The sequence below is a fragment of the Mustelus asterias genome, chromosome 2 (genome assembly GCF_964213995.1).
Source record: "Mustelus asterias chromosome 2, sMusAst1.hap1.1, whole genome shotgun sequence".
Classification (NCBI taxonomy): domain Eukaryota; kingdom Metazoa; phylum Chordata; class Chondrichthyes; order Carcharhiniformes; family Triakidae; genus Mustelus; species Mustelus asterias.
In genome coordinates, this window is record NC_135802.1 from 110,390,908 (window position 1) to 110,404,972 (window position 14,065).

The 14,065-nt window shown below is 38.7% G+C and overlaps 1 protein-coding gene across 1 annotated transcript in view; it reads right to left on the minus strand.

Annotated features, from left to right (window-relative positions):
• Positions 1-14,065, minus strand: part of kdsr (3-ketodihydrosphingosine reductase) — a 40,893-nt gene that overhangs the window by 11,389 nt on the left and 15,439 nt on the right. The window contains exons 5-9 of the mRNA XM_078240264.1: positions 13,232-13,327; positions 11,192-11,383; positions 9,334-9,417; positions 8,048-8,131; positions 5,829-5,930 (exon numbers count right to left, since the gene is read on the minus strand). Coding sequence (XP_078096390.1) covers positions 5,829-5,930; positions 8,048-8,131; positions 9,334-9,417; positions 11,192-11,383; positions 13,232-13,327 — 558 coding nt within the window. The remainder of the gene's footprint in view (positions 1-5,828; positions 5,931-8,047; positions 8,132-9,333; positions 9,418-11,191; positions 11,384-13,231; positions 13,328-14,065) is intronic.

Genomic DNA, 14,065 nt, shown 5'->3' on the forward strand with positions numbered 1-14,065 from the left:
CTAGCAGAGTAGATAAAAGGGAACCAGTGAATGGGGGATATTTGAATTTCTAGGTGCAATTACACAAGATAACGGTTCATGGGTTGGTAAAAAATTAGCCTTGGCCCATTGGGAATAATACATTAGCATGGATAGAGGATTGAGCTTAAAGACAAAAAGCAGAGAACAGGCTTAAACTGAGCATCTTCTAGTTGACAGCTGTAATCAGTGGAGTGTCACAAGGATCAATGCTGGAGTTCAGCTATTTATGAATGATTTAGGATGAAAGGGATCAAGAGCAATATATTCAGATTTGCCAATGACACAAAGCTAGGTGGGTCAGTGAGGAAGACATTTTAAATAATTACAAGGGACATAAACAGGTTAAGTGATTAGGCAATAAGGTGGCAAGTGGATTATAATGTGGGGAAATAGGGCAATTTGCTTTGCTAGGAACAGAAAAATCAGAATATTTCTTAAATGATGAGAAATTTTTAAATGTTGGTGTTCAGAAAGATTAGATTGTTCTCAGACAAGGAACAGTCAGCATGCAGAGAGCAATCAAAAAAGCAAATTGCAACGGGAGTGGAGTAAGAGTAAGGAAGATCTTGAGATCACACCTGGAGCACTGCGTGGAGTTTTGGTCTCCTTATATAAGGAAGGATACACATCCCTTGATGGCAACACAGCAAAAGTTCACAAGAATGATTTCCGGATTTAGAGGTTTTCCGATGAAGAATACATTCTTTCTGGAATGTATTTTCTGGAGTGATCGAATTGGAAAATATAAGATTCTGAGAGGGCTTGACTGGGTACGTGTTGAGATTGTTTTCTCTATCTGGAAAGTATGGAACAATGATGCACTGCTTCAGGATAAAGTGTCAATCATTTAGGACTGAAACGATAAGAAATTCCTTCAATCAGAATTGAGCATTGTTGGCATTATCTACCCCAGAGCACTGTGGATGCTCAATTATTGGGTATATTCAAGACTGGGTTATACTGATTTTTGGACTTTAAGGCAAGTGTGGGATATGGGAATCGAGCAGGAAAGTGAAATCGAGAACTATGACCAGACAGGATTATATGAATGGTGCAGCAATCTCAAAGGACCAGATGGCATACCAGAGGTAGATGAAAAAGATGAAGTATCTCAGGAACAAATATTTCTATTGCCCCAAATGCTGGTTACTTTGCCTCCAGAATTCAGCTTAGCAGCATATATTGATCACCACCAAGGTTAATAACACACTCACTGATGCCTCAACCTAGAGAAAATTTCTTGGAACTGCAACCTTTCCTTTGCAAGGGTAACAGGTGAGAGTTTGCAGAAAGTAAATATGAAACAGTCAGTGGCATTAGGTATTCCTCAATTTTCCTTTGTGACTGCATCAATGTTAAGAGCAAGTGAGGGGCTCAAGAAAATTTGCCATGGGAGCAAACGTTCAGCACTACTTTCATATTCTAGATGGCACTGGTTGCTATAGTTATGTTCCAGTAGTAACAGAATTGATCTACTGTTGCCTCTTTCACATGTGGGAATCAACAGGGACATCAAGACAAATGCATTTGTAATAAAGGATCACCAATCTGAAATGTTTCTCTCTCCACAGATACCATCAGGCCTGAGTGTTTTCAGAATTTTCTATTTTTAATTTCAGATTTCCAGAATTCCTATTACTTGTTTTGGTAAAAACGGAACGGCAATAATCATGGGGGACTTCAACATGCACATTGACTGGCAGACTCAAGTCGGTAAGGGTGGAATGGAGGAAGAGTTCTTAGAATGCTGTCGGGATAGTTTCCTTGAACAGCATGTTACGGAACCGACGAGGGAACGAGCTATTTTGGATCTGGTATTGTGTAACGAGGTAGGTAGAATTAAGGATCTTATTGTGAAGGACCCTCTTGGGTCTAGTGACCACAATATGGTCGAATTTCTGATTCAGATGGAAGAGGAGAAAGTTTGGTCCCAAACCAGTGTCCTCTGTTTGAACAGAGGGAAATATGATAGGATGAGGGATGAATTGGCTAAGGTAGACTGGGAGAGCAGGCTGGCAGGTAGGATAGCTGAGGAACAGTGGAGGATTTTTAAGGAGATCCTTTTCAGTTCTCAGCAAAAATATATTCCAGCAAAAAACAAGGATTGTAAGAAAAGGGAGAACCAGCCGTGGATAACGAAGGAAATAAAGGAGAGTATTAAAATAAAAACAGCTGCGTACAGAGTGGGCAAAAATAGTGGAGAAACAAGTGATTGGGAAAAATTTAAGAAACAACAAAGAGAGACTAAGAAAGCGATAAAGAAAGGAAGGATAGACTATGAAGCTCGGCTAGCAATTAATATAAAAAATGATAGTAAAAGTTTTTATAAATATATAAAAAGGAATAGAGTGGCTAGAGTGAATGTTGGACCCTTGGAGGACGAGAGGGGGGAGTTAATAGTGGGAAATGAGGATATGGCTGAGTCTTTAAATAAGTTTTTTGTGTCGGTCTTCACGGTGGAGGACACAAATAGTTTGCCAAATATTAACGATAGAGGGTTGGCAGCAGGAGAAATACTTAATACCATTAATGTTACCAGAGAGGCAGTGCTGGGTAGACTAATGGGACTGAAGGTGGATAAGTCCCCGGGTCCGGATGGAATGCATCCCAGGGTATTGAAAGAAATGTCAGAGGTAATAGTGGATGCGTTAGTGATTATTTATCAAAACTCGTTGCATTCTGGGGTAGTGCCGGTTGATTGGAAAAAGGCTAATGTTACGCCGCTGTTTAAAAAAGGAAGGAGACAAAAGGCAGGTAACTATAGGCCGGTCAGCTTAACGTCTGTAGTAGGGAAAATGCTGGAATCCATTATTAAAGAGGAGATAGCAGGGCATCTGGATAGAAATGGTTCGATCAATCAGACGCAGCATGGATTCATGAGGGGAAAGTCGTGCTTGACGAACATGTTGGATTTTTATGAAGATGTGACTAGGGCGGTTGATGGAGGAGAACCGGTGGATGCGGTGTTTTTGGATTTCCAAAAGGCGTTTGATAAGGTGCCCCATAAAAGGCTACTGAAGAAGATTAGGGCACACGGAGTTGGGGGTAGTGTGTTAAAGTGGATTGGGGACCGGCTATCCGACAGGAAGCAAAGAGTCGGAATAAATGGGTGTTTTTCCGGTTGGAGGAAGGTAACTAGTGGCGTGCCGCAGGGATCGGTACTCGGGCCGCAACTATTTACCATTTATATAGATGATCTGGAGGAGGGGACGGAGTGTAGGGTAACGAAGTTTGCAGACGACACAAAGATAAGTGGAAAAGTGAATCGTGTGGAGGACGGAGAAAGATCTGCAGAGAGATTTGGACAGGCTGAGTGAGTGGGCGAGGATATGGCAAATGGAGTATAACGTTGAGAAATGCGAGGTTATACACTTTGGAGGAAATAATAACAAATGGGATTACTATCTCAATGGAAACAAATTAAAACATGCTACCGTGCAAAGGGACCTGGGGGTCCTTGTGCATGAGACGCAAAAGCCCAGTCTGCAGGTACAACAGGTGATCAAGAAGGCAAATGGGATGTTGGCCTATATTGCGAAGAGGATAGAATATAAAAGCAGGGATGTCTTGATGCACCTGTACAGGGCATTGGTGAGGCCGCAGCTGGAATACTGTGTGCAGTATTGGTCCCCTTATATGAGGAAGGATATATTGGCATTGGAGGGAGTGCAGAGAAGGTTCACCAGGTTGATACCGGAGATGAGGGGTTTGGATTATGAGGAGAGGCTGAGGAGATTGGGTTTGTACTCGTTGGAGTTTAGAAGGATGAGGGGGGATCTTATGGAGACTTATAAGATAATGCGGGGGCTGGATAGGGTGGAGGTGGAGAGATTCTTTCCACTTAGTAAGGAAGTTAAAACTAGAGGACACAGCCTCAAAATAAAGGGGGGTCGGTTTAAGACAGAGTTGAGGAGGAACTTCTTCTCCCAGAGGGTGGTGAATCTCTGGAATTCTCTGCCCACTGAGGTGGTGGAGGCTACCTCGCTGAATATGTTTAAAGCGCGGATGGATGGATTCCTGATCGGTAAGGGAATTAAGGGTTATGGGGATCAGGCAGGTAAGTGGTACTGATCCACGTCAGATCAGCCATGATCTTATTGAATGGCGGGGCAGGCTCGAGGGGCTAGATGGCCTACTCCTGCTCCTATTTCTTATGTTCTTATGTTTTGCTCTTGCTTTTAAGCATGTAGGAATATGGTTCTTCATACTTTTGTCCCAAGCTGCCTGGACCTCACTCCTGTAGGAACACTTAAAAAGAACTTCTCGTAAATTGAAGCATTTGGGACTCGATGCTAAAACTGCTCTATAATTTTTTAAAAATCATTTTATGGGATGTTGGTGTCACTGGCTGGGCCAGCATCTATTGACCATCCCTAGTTGCCCTCGAGAGGGTGGCGAGCTGTTTCCTTGAACCGTTGCAGTCCCTGTGGTTAGGTGCATCCATAGTGCTGTGAGGGATGGAGTTCAAGGATTTTGATTCAGCAACAACGAAGGAACGGCGATATATTTCTAAGTCTGGATGGAGAGTGACTTGGAGGGGAACCTCCAGGCAGTGGTGTTTCCAAGTATCTGCTGCTCTTGTCCTTCTAGTGGTTGCGGGTTTGGAAGATGCTGCCTAAGGAACCTTGGTGAGTTCCTGCAGTGCATCTTGTAGATGGTGCGCACAGCTGCCACTGTTCGTCTGTGGTGGAGGGATTGAATGTTTGTGGAAGGGGTAGCAATCAAGTGGGCTGCTGTGTCCTGGGTGGTGTCAAGCTTCTTGGAGTGTTATTGGAGCTGCATTCACCCAGGCAAGTCAAGAGTATTTCATTACACTTGTGCCTTGTAGATAGTATAGACAGGCTTTGGGGAGTCAGGATGTAAGTTACTTGCCACAGTATTCCTAGCCTTTGACTTGCTCTGGTAGCTACAGTATTTATATAGCTAGTCCAGTTCAGTTTCAGGTAAACAGTGAACCCAGGATGTTGATAATGGAGGATTCAGCAATGGTAATGCCATTGAATGTCATGGGACAATGGTTAGAGCCCCTCTTCCTCTCAAATGCAAGCTATTCACATTGTTGCATAAATTAATCTGATGGAATTACAGCAAAATATTGATAGTGATCCTAATAGAATAAAAGTGGGTAAGTGGGGAAAGTCAGGAAATAAGTGTGCACAGCTTTTGTTTGATATACTTGATTTTGCAATGTTTCATTCAATGAAGGAAAATTAGAAAAATAAAACTTCATGACAGTTTCTTTTATACAGATTACTTTAAATAGTATTGTATAGTACGTTGTTGAAATAGTGAAGTAACATAAGCATGAATAATCTATTTCTATCTCGGACCTGAATCGTAGCGAGGAGATTCAGGCAACATGCAGTGAAATTGCAAAAGTGTGATGGAGTCATGAAAGAGTGGTGTGGAGTACAGATAAGATGACAAATTGGGATTTCACAATGCTCAAATGGAATTTGGTGGCTAGCCATTTGGTGCTCCAGCTTTAAATTAACCTGCAAGCTACCCAACTTACATTTTAATGCTTTACTAGGGAACACATTACAGACCACACAACACCTCATCTCTGTATACAACTGAAAGATATGCAAGAAACTAAATTAAGACACACAAAATCAGCAGGATTTTAGAAAAGTGCTCAGGATTTAGCTCATGATCAACCTTGAAGCAAAATTGTAAAAGCTGATTAGCAATATTTTCAAAATCTATTTAAAATGTAAGAAAATAAAAGTAAAACACTACACTCACGCTCACCACCAATTTTTAGAGATGTGAAAATATTAGTCTATTCACAAATTTGTACATACCTGCTGAAGGCCCTCTGTAATAGTGGTGACAGGTGACATACCACAGGTGAGTGATGATAGCATATAACCATCAGAACCAACTGAGCTGTTAAAGTTTCCTTGCTAGTTCAAGGGAGAGGCAAGAGGGGAAAAAATGTTTACAATCTTAACATTCAGTGATAGATATATTTTCTACAACAAAATTATACTTAATACTTTGCATAAAGAGTACAATCACAAATATTAAACTTTAATATTTGTACTACCAAATAATACAATTGCAACACTTTGAACATGATTCTGTAATATACAGATCAAATTTTAGAAATATCTCACTGGTTGTCAAATGGCATCTTTAAATAATCCAAAATTCGGATGAATACGTCCTGGTTGTAAATAGAGGGGTAACAGAGAAGGCAATAAGAGAGTTCAGTTAAAAGTTGTCTTGGGACACTTTCTATTGTTCAGGAAAATATTTTTTTTGCAGTAATTTTACCAGTGCTGACACAGTTTCATCAAACAACACATTACTGAGACACTCAAGCCTTCCTTCCTCTCCAGAGTTTTCATACATGATCAAACTTTTTTTTGTTCAAAAACACCAGAAAGACCATATTCATTGCCCTTATTCTTAATAGAGGGGTGGTAGTTCCACTTCTGTAACAATTATTTCTATGTTTAAAGTGGTATGTTAGACCATTTTAAACAGCCTTAAAATGCAACCATATAATGTTAAGACCAGAGTTAAATATGCCAGATTAGGTAGGGTTTTCATTCCCTAAAGTAAGCCATTTGGGTTTTTACAACAGTCCAGTTGTTGTCATGTAAATTATTTCTAAAGCAAGCACAAATTCACAAATTTATTGAATTCTATTCTGGAACCTGCCCATATAGGATGTGAACTCCCAACAAACAGAAAAATCAAGTATTTTCAAACATTATAAAGTACAAACTGACAGAAATTATTGTATAACAGCACTAATCTGTCATGTTACATCACTTCTTAGCAGCAAACAGATAGATGGGCCCTGATGCAAGCCTCAGACAATATTATTCAGGTACAGGGACTGACACAAGCATGTGGTGGTTCAGGCCATTTTGTTTCAGATTAAAATTAACTGATCTAGCATCAATTTTCAACTACGGTGTTCTAAAACTCCACCATGCTTCGTATGTAGTGTTCTTGAATTTCACTGCCGAAATGTCCAGCTCTAACTTTTAATTTAGGTCCCCTCGTCCTACACTCTCCAACCAACTAGTTTCTATCTACACTAACCAGTCTTAATACTTCAGAAGTATTGAACAACCCCAAATTCCAGGGAATACAATCCTGGATGCATAAAATCTCTGCATAAAATTTAACCGAGAGTCTAGTTTATTTTGGCAAATCAACAGCCTAATCTCTCTAAAGCCAATATATCCTTCCAAAGATGTGATCCCCAGGTATGCTCCCCATACTCCACTGCTTTGTGTAGCTTTAGCATAACCTCTACTCCCTTATATTCTCATCCACTGGATATCAAGGATATTTATTTGTCTTTTTCATTATTTTCCGTACCTGTTCATGACATTTTAATGATGTGTACCCATTGTACTCCCATTGTCTTTTTTGAACTCTAGTCTTGAAGATCTGTCACTTTTTAGTCGCATGATTTTCTTAATTACTGATATTTTGGGTCTGTCCATGTCTGATCCAATATTAGTTTGCTTGATATGTCCACTATTTCCATTCACAATATTAACGTCAGTTTGAATTTAATATTGCTCTGGACTACCTTATTTTCCTGAATATAATTTTAAATATTTTGTGATGTTGCTATTCCTTGAAAGATATTTTATATACTCCCTTCAGGTAGCTCTTAGCATATTTTGTCAGCTCTTACTGGTCTTTTATTCCTCCTATTTACCAGAATTTATTATAATTTACAATTGCGTGCACTTTTCTTTTTGTTTTATCTTGTTTCTCCAATGCCTGTTTTGCCCTTAGGAGGCATCACATCTTTTTTGAACACCTCCCACTGATCTTGTGCTATTTTACACATGAACAGATTTGCCCAGGTGAACAATCTGTCTCATTGCACTGAAATCAGCATTGCCTAAATGCAGATCTGTTTCCCCTACTTGGCTGGAGGGGACTTGGTCTGCTCTCAGCACCCAAGGCAAAGTATAAAAAAAAACGTGGGGAAACTGTTAAAATGTACACACCCCTTAAATTGAGATGTTTTTAAATAGATACTTACCACTGCATCTTTTACAATGATTTTTGCTACTTGGTCTGGTTGACATAGTCCTGATGTTTCCGAGATCAATTTGGTCTCCAAAGGCTACAAAAAAAAATCTTAATTTGCATGCTGTTATGGAGGCAAATGAAGCACAAGTACATTTTATTTTGGGAAACTACCATGCCAGATAATATCCTAATTTGGTATTTATTGGTTTCTATCATCGTACCACTATATAACTATTTTCCTGCCTCTTCAAATTTAGGTGAGACTTTGTTTTTCAGCAAATTTCTTTGACAATGATCTCAGTTTAGGATGTTAGTGCGATTTTCTGAACAAAAAAACCACTAAAGGACTGTATTGGGATTTTAAAAATATATATATGGATATTGGGATATAAACTGGAAATCTCAAGAGTCAATTTAGATCATTCAGTTCTAAGTACCCATTTTATACAGGTAGGACCCAAGACAGGCTCTGTTGAATAAACAATTCCTTTAAAATATACTGTAATTACTTCACCATTGTGAGAAAATGTCACAATACTGAATAGTTGGCATTACCAAAGCTTGTACTTGGGTTGGGACAAAATATTTGCAAAATAGCTAGATTCCACGTGGGCACTGTTTTAAACGTCATATTTACTTCTACAACGAATAACATTTAACTGAAGCCCCAATATTCCCTCAAAAAAAAGGTTGGTATACTACATGGTGCATCAGTGTCGGGAATTTGTGTAAAATAAGCAACCTCCTGCTTTAGCATTGAAAAATCTTGCACGTTTGCTTTTTTTAAAAAAAAATAACACTTTATATACCTGCATTTTCCTCAATATTATACTATGGAAATTTTACTAAAAACTCCTATGGAAAACATGAAGATTTGTAAATATCTTATTTTTACTTTCAAAAAAGAAAAATTGAAGAATCCAAAGCTGTTCTTGTGCGCTTCGTTATAGGGTTGCATTTGGAGAATTCAGGAAGTGGTCATCTGTTCTCTTAAGTACTTATAATGGAGGAGTGATCGAAAAGGGACAGAGGAATTTGCACCAAGACTTGCTGCCTGCTCCTCCCTCCACCCCGCACATTACTTCATCCACCAACCTTATTTGAAAAAGACAGTGGGTGGGATATTCTGGTCCCACTGGCGAAGGAAGGCGCACATAGTAGGGAACCCCGTTGAAAGCAACGCCACCGGAACATTCTATCGCCAGCCAATGGCAGCCACATCCGCCACCACAAAATACACCCCGGGTGAGGGCGCAAAATCCTGCCGGTATCTTTTAAAAGGAATCTACCGTTTACCTTGCCTTTATTCTCTTCTTGAAAGCCAGGTGTGTCTGTGTCAGGAGGATAAGCAACTGTAATGTAGATATTGTACGGCTTCACCTAGAAATGTAAACAAGTTTGGATAAGATATATCTATGGAGTACAATCAAATCTGACAAGCTTAGTATCATGCTCTTTAATGAGCTATGGAAATACTATGTTAGTGAATTGTGTTGTATTCTTTTCATTCCCACCATTTACAGCCAGGAGAAACAAAGCAAACATTTTGATAAGAGCTACAAATTCACATTCCCAACATAAGGCCCTTAATGTTAATCAACTATGGATCCTTTTATTCATCAGCTTGTTTTGGATTGATGCCTACAACTGGGCTCAGTCCTCCAAGCTAGGAAAGGGGGAAAAGGGAAATCAAAGCTGCTGATCCTGAGCTGTGAGTTTGTGTAAAGAACAACTGTGTCTCATTCCCTACTCGGAATTTAACCCGATGTCTACTTAATTCTTGTGACAAGACAAAGAAAGAAGAATTAATGACCTGGAATTTGCACAAGATTTGAAAATGAACTGTCAGATTTGCCATCATCATTCCTGTGAATCCTACCGCAACTTCAGGATTTAATGCAAGTGCTGATTTAAGCAGAAATCCTGAAGTAGCAGTCTGTCATTCACTACTTCGCCACAGGTAGCGCTGTGTTAATTGTCATAGAATCTCATCATAGAAACCCTACAGTACAGAAAAAGGCCATTCGGCCCATCGAGTCTGCACCGATCACAATCCCATTGTATTTTTTTAAAAACATGTGCAAGTCTCCCCAGAGAATGCTCACAAGCTGAACGGTATTGTTTTCTCTCATGCAACCTACAATTAGGGCCACTGGTTTCTGGCAAATTGCATGATTGAGTGTGACAAGGGTGTTGGCAGTGTTTGCAGGTGTGTTCAATAGTTCATCTCCAAATTTGCACACAATTGTTCGATATGGAGATTATATAAATGCATGAGAGAATGTAATATTGTACAGGCATATTTAATTTAACCAGAATTAATGCAGTTTAAGTTAAATGCAAATTAAGAAAAATTAAACAAATTAAAATGAGCTAATTGAAAATCAACTATACTTAAATGCATTAAGTTTTCTGAATACAGAATGAGAATAAAATTCAGAAAGTTATTCAATTCCTAAATGCTTTGAAACCCACATGAATTTTTTTTTAAATGTTCAATAGTTTTACATACACCTTCAGAAAACATGGTGTCTCATTCATCTGTTACGAATGCCAGCAACCAGCATAATAGGGAAAAACAGACAACGTCTAATTTCCACAGGATCTGTTTTCAGTGGAGCACAAGACCACGTAATATACATGCATATTTGTAAACAGAATCTTACCTATACATTGAAAACAAATTAACATGTATATCCTCCAAGATGGGTTTTAGTTTTCCTCCATTCAAGGCCTTAGTTTTACTTTTTCTTCTTTTTGACTCTCACCATTCCCTAGCTCAAAGAAAGAAGCAACATTCCTGCTCTATCACCTGGTCAAAATCACTTTCGCTAGCTGCTGTAGACATGAAGGGTCTGTAGTACCTTTTCCAAACTTTCAATTTTACACCCACATGCCCCTTCCCTATTCTACTGAGATTAGTGGCTAGGATTAATTTGAATCTTTGATAAAAGCAAGCCCAAAATTAGAGATTTTCTGTATTCAGAAACAAAGCTTAAGAAAAGGCTGGAACGATATTCCAATATCTGCTATTTAAAACAGAATTTTTTTGGCAATAGCATTAACCTGTGACAAAAATCAAACAAACAGCCAATACTAAATTTTTGTAGCTGTAGACAGAAAACACAAGTATAGAAGACGCATATGCACATACCTCCATTTGCAAAGATTCAGCTAATCCACGCAGAGCAAATTTGGATGGAGAGTAGGCTGTGTAACCGAATAACCCCACTTGACCTGCCTGAGACGACACAAACACTATCCGTCCCATTCTCCTTTCCTTCATGGTGTGAATGACTGCCCTTGTAGGATATACGCTACCCAGATAATTGATCTCCATTAACCTCTGGGAGAATGATAAATAACACTCATCAAAACAATACTCAGCCACTTACCGTCCAAACACATTTAACTTACCCAACAAATAGACTTGCCGATCTTTTACAGTGACAGACAGGATCTTGACTCAAAAATGTGCATCAAAAGTTGAAAATCTGTAGAGCTACTAGTCTTAAGTCACTTTCAGTCTGGTAAAATGCATGCATTCCGGGTCCCTATGCTTGGCGAGGCAGGAAAAGGATATCAGTGGTACCTCAATAATTCATGTACCATCATAAAATGCCACTGCTATTGCAAAGTGTCATGCAGAGCTGCACTGCATCAATAATACCTGGACGATAGTATGAACTAACCATTAAGTATTTACAGTTCTGAGTGATGATCTTTTTGGAGCATCAGCTTTTTGTTATTGAAACAACCTTTGGTGGTTATCAAAGTTGGCATGTATGTGAATCACCCATGACATCACCATTATATTTGAGATCAGCAACAAATATAAAGAATCCAAAAAAGGACTCAAATGAGATGGCAGTCTCAACTGTACCATGGAGGGTGGTCAGGCAAAAGAAAAAACAGGCTCTCCTTTAAAAAGGAGACCAAAAAAATCTTCTTAGCAGTTACTCCTGAGCCAGTGGAGGCATTGGCAGTTCTTTTTCATCCTTCAGGAGATATTTACATCAGGAAAGGAAAAGAAAAAGCAGCTCATTTCCCTTCTGACAGATAGGACAGATTTCTAGTCATCAATCTGGATTGGATTGGAATCCAGCTCCAAGAAATAATTTTCTAATTCACTGCACTGCAGCGCTTCAAAAACTGAAATTTACTTATCAAGTGAATTTAATTTCTTGCGAATACAATTGAAGTTTGAATAGCCACCTATAGAAAGACACTGGAAATTACATATGATTAAGTGGAGGATAGTGCAAGAAAAACAGCAGCAAATTTAGTTTCGATAAAGGCAAACAGTGAGCAACAAACAACAAGTCATACTTAAGCGAAGGCTTCAATGAAAAGTATAAGTTTTTTTTAAAAAGTTTGATACTAGCGATGAAAGTAAAAAATGCTTTTATTTATTTTTGTCTCAAGATTTTCAAAAAAGTCAGAAACCACTTATGATTACTAATGCAGAGCAGTGAAGTGCCACACACAATCACTGGAAGCAGCATCCCAATTTTCATTAAATTGTGTTATATCAATGTATGCACAATAGCAAAAAATTGTTTTCATTCTAATTGAGCCTCTTTACTAAAATAGTTAGTTAAATATTTCCACCCACACACACCACATGAGTCTTAGATTTTCAAAGGCAATACAATACTTGAAAGTTTTTGTTATCCCACTTTTAATATTAAATATATTACCCTGAGCACAGACTGCTTCTTCCACCAAGATAAAATTATCCCATAACCAGGCCTCTCCTATCCTTACTAGAGTCACAGGAAATTCCAAGCAGCAAGTTTGGCATCAAGGTTCTTCAATGGCATCGTAACAAATCAAAGGAGTGAACCTGCATACTACGAACTAACAGCACAGCACATTGGAACATCAACATAACTTCTGAAAAAAAGTCAGCAGTACACCAAGTTTTTTAACGTGACCTTTTTTGAATCTCCAACTATTTTGCTTTTCATGTCCTGTATAATTCACAGCACTGCACACGTGAGCAAACATACACCTAAGGAATCAGAAGACTTTTAAACTATACCAGTATCCAATGTAGGCATCCATGCATTTGGAGAAAAAGAGAAAGGATGCTTCCCAGTAGGAATGGTGCAGCTCTAAATCAGTTCAGTAGAATGTCATTTGCAGCAGATGCTCCAAATGTAATTTAAATTTAGTCATAAAAAGTACTCACTCCAAAGAAGCCAACATCAACATCTTCAAACTTTGCAGCAATGGATATTCCAGCACAATTTACAAGCATGTCGACTGGTCCCAGCTTCTCCTGTGCCTAGAGTGACACAGTTAACTATTAATAGATTAATACTTCAGTACAAAAATGTTTGGTTGAGAAAAGAGGAGATGCCTGCATCATTGAACTGCTTAAGTAAAGCTCATTTTAAAGAGCAAGAAGCTAGATCTAAATTTTCCGTCATTTTTCATCCATATTCTGCTTGGGGAAAAGGTCTCAATTATTCATGTATTTACATTCCCACATTTAAATCAAACTAAACAGTCAAAAAATAAACCATGAATCTGCAGGTGAGGGAATGAACAATGCAATTAAAAAGTGTAGCTAATTTGGTTACAGGCTGGTTTTCAAGTCACGCTAGTTGTCAATTATCTCAATATTCTCAGAGCAGGGTTGTTTGAAATTTGCATAAAACAAGACAGACAGAATTGTACAATATACAACAAACAGAAATATAACATAAACTGGTGGTTGATTGCAAAAATAGATTTACCTCCAACTTCCTTCTGCTCCCAAAGTATAATTATTCCAACGGATAATCAAAAAATACTAGCTCAAAACATTTCAGATTCCCATAATTAACTCGAGTTGCAACTAACAGTCAGACACATTGGAACAGGAATAGCCCATTCAGCCCTTTGAACCTGTTCCTACACATTATCCCTAACTTCTGTCACCTGCCACTCAAGCAATTTCCCAGCCATGTCAGTTTGCCCTCAATTTCATTGGCTTCTACTTTAGTTAGCAGTCTCTTATGTGGGACTTCATCAAAGGCCA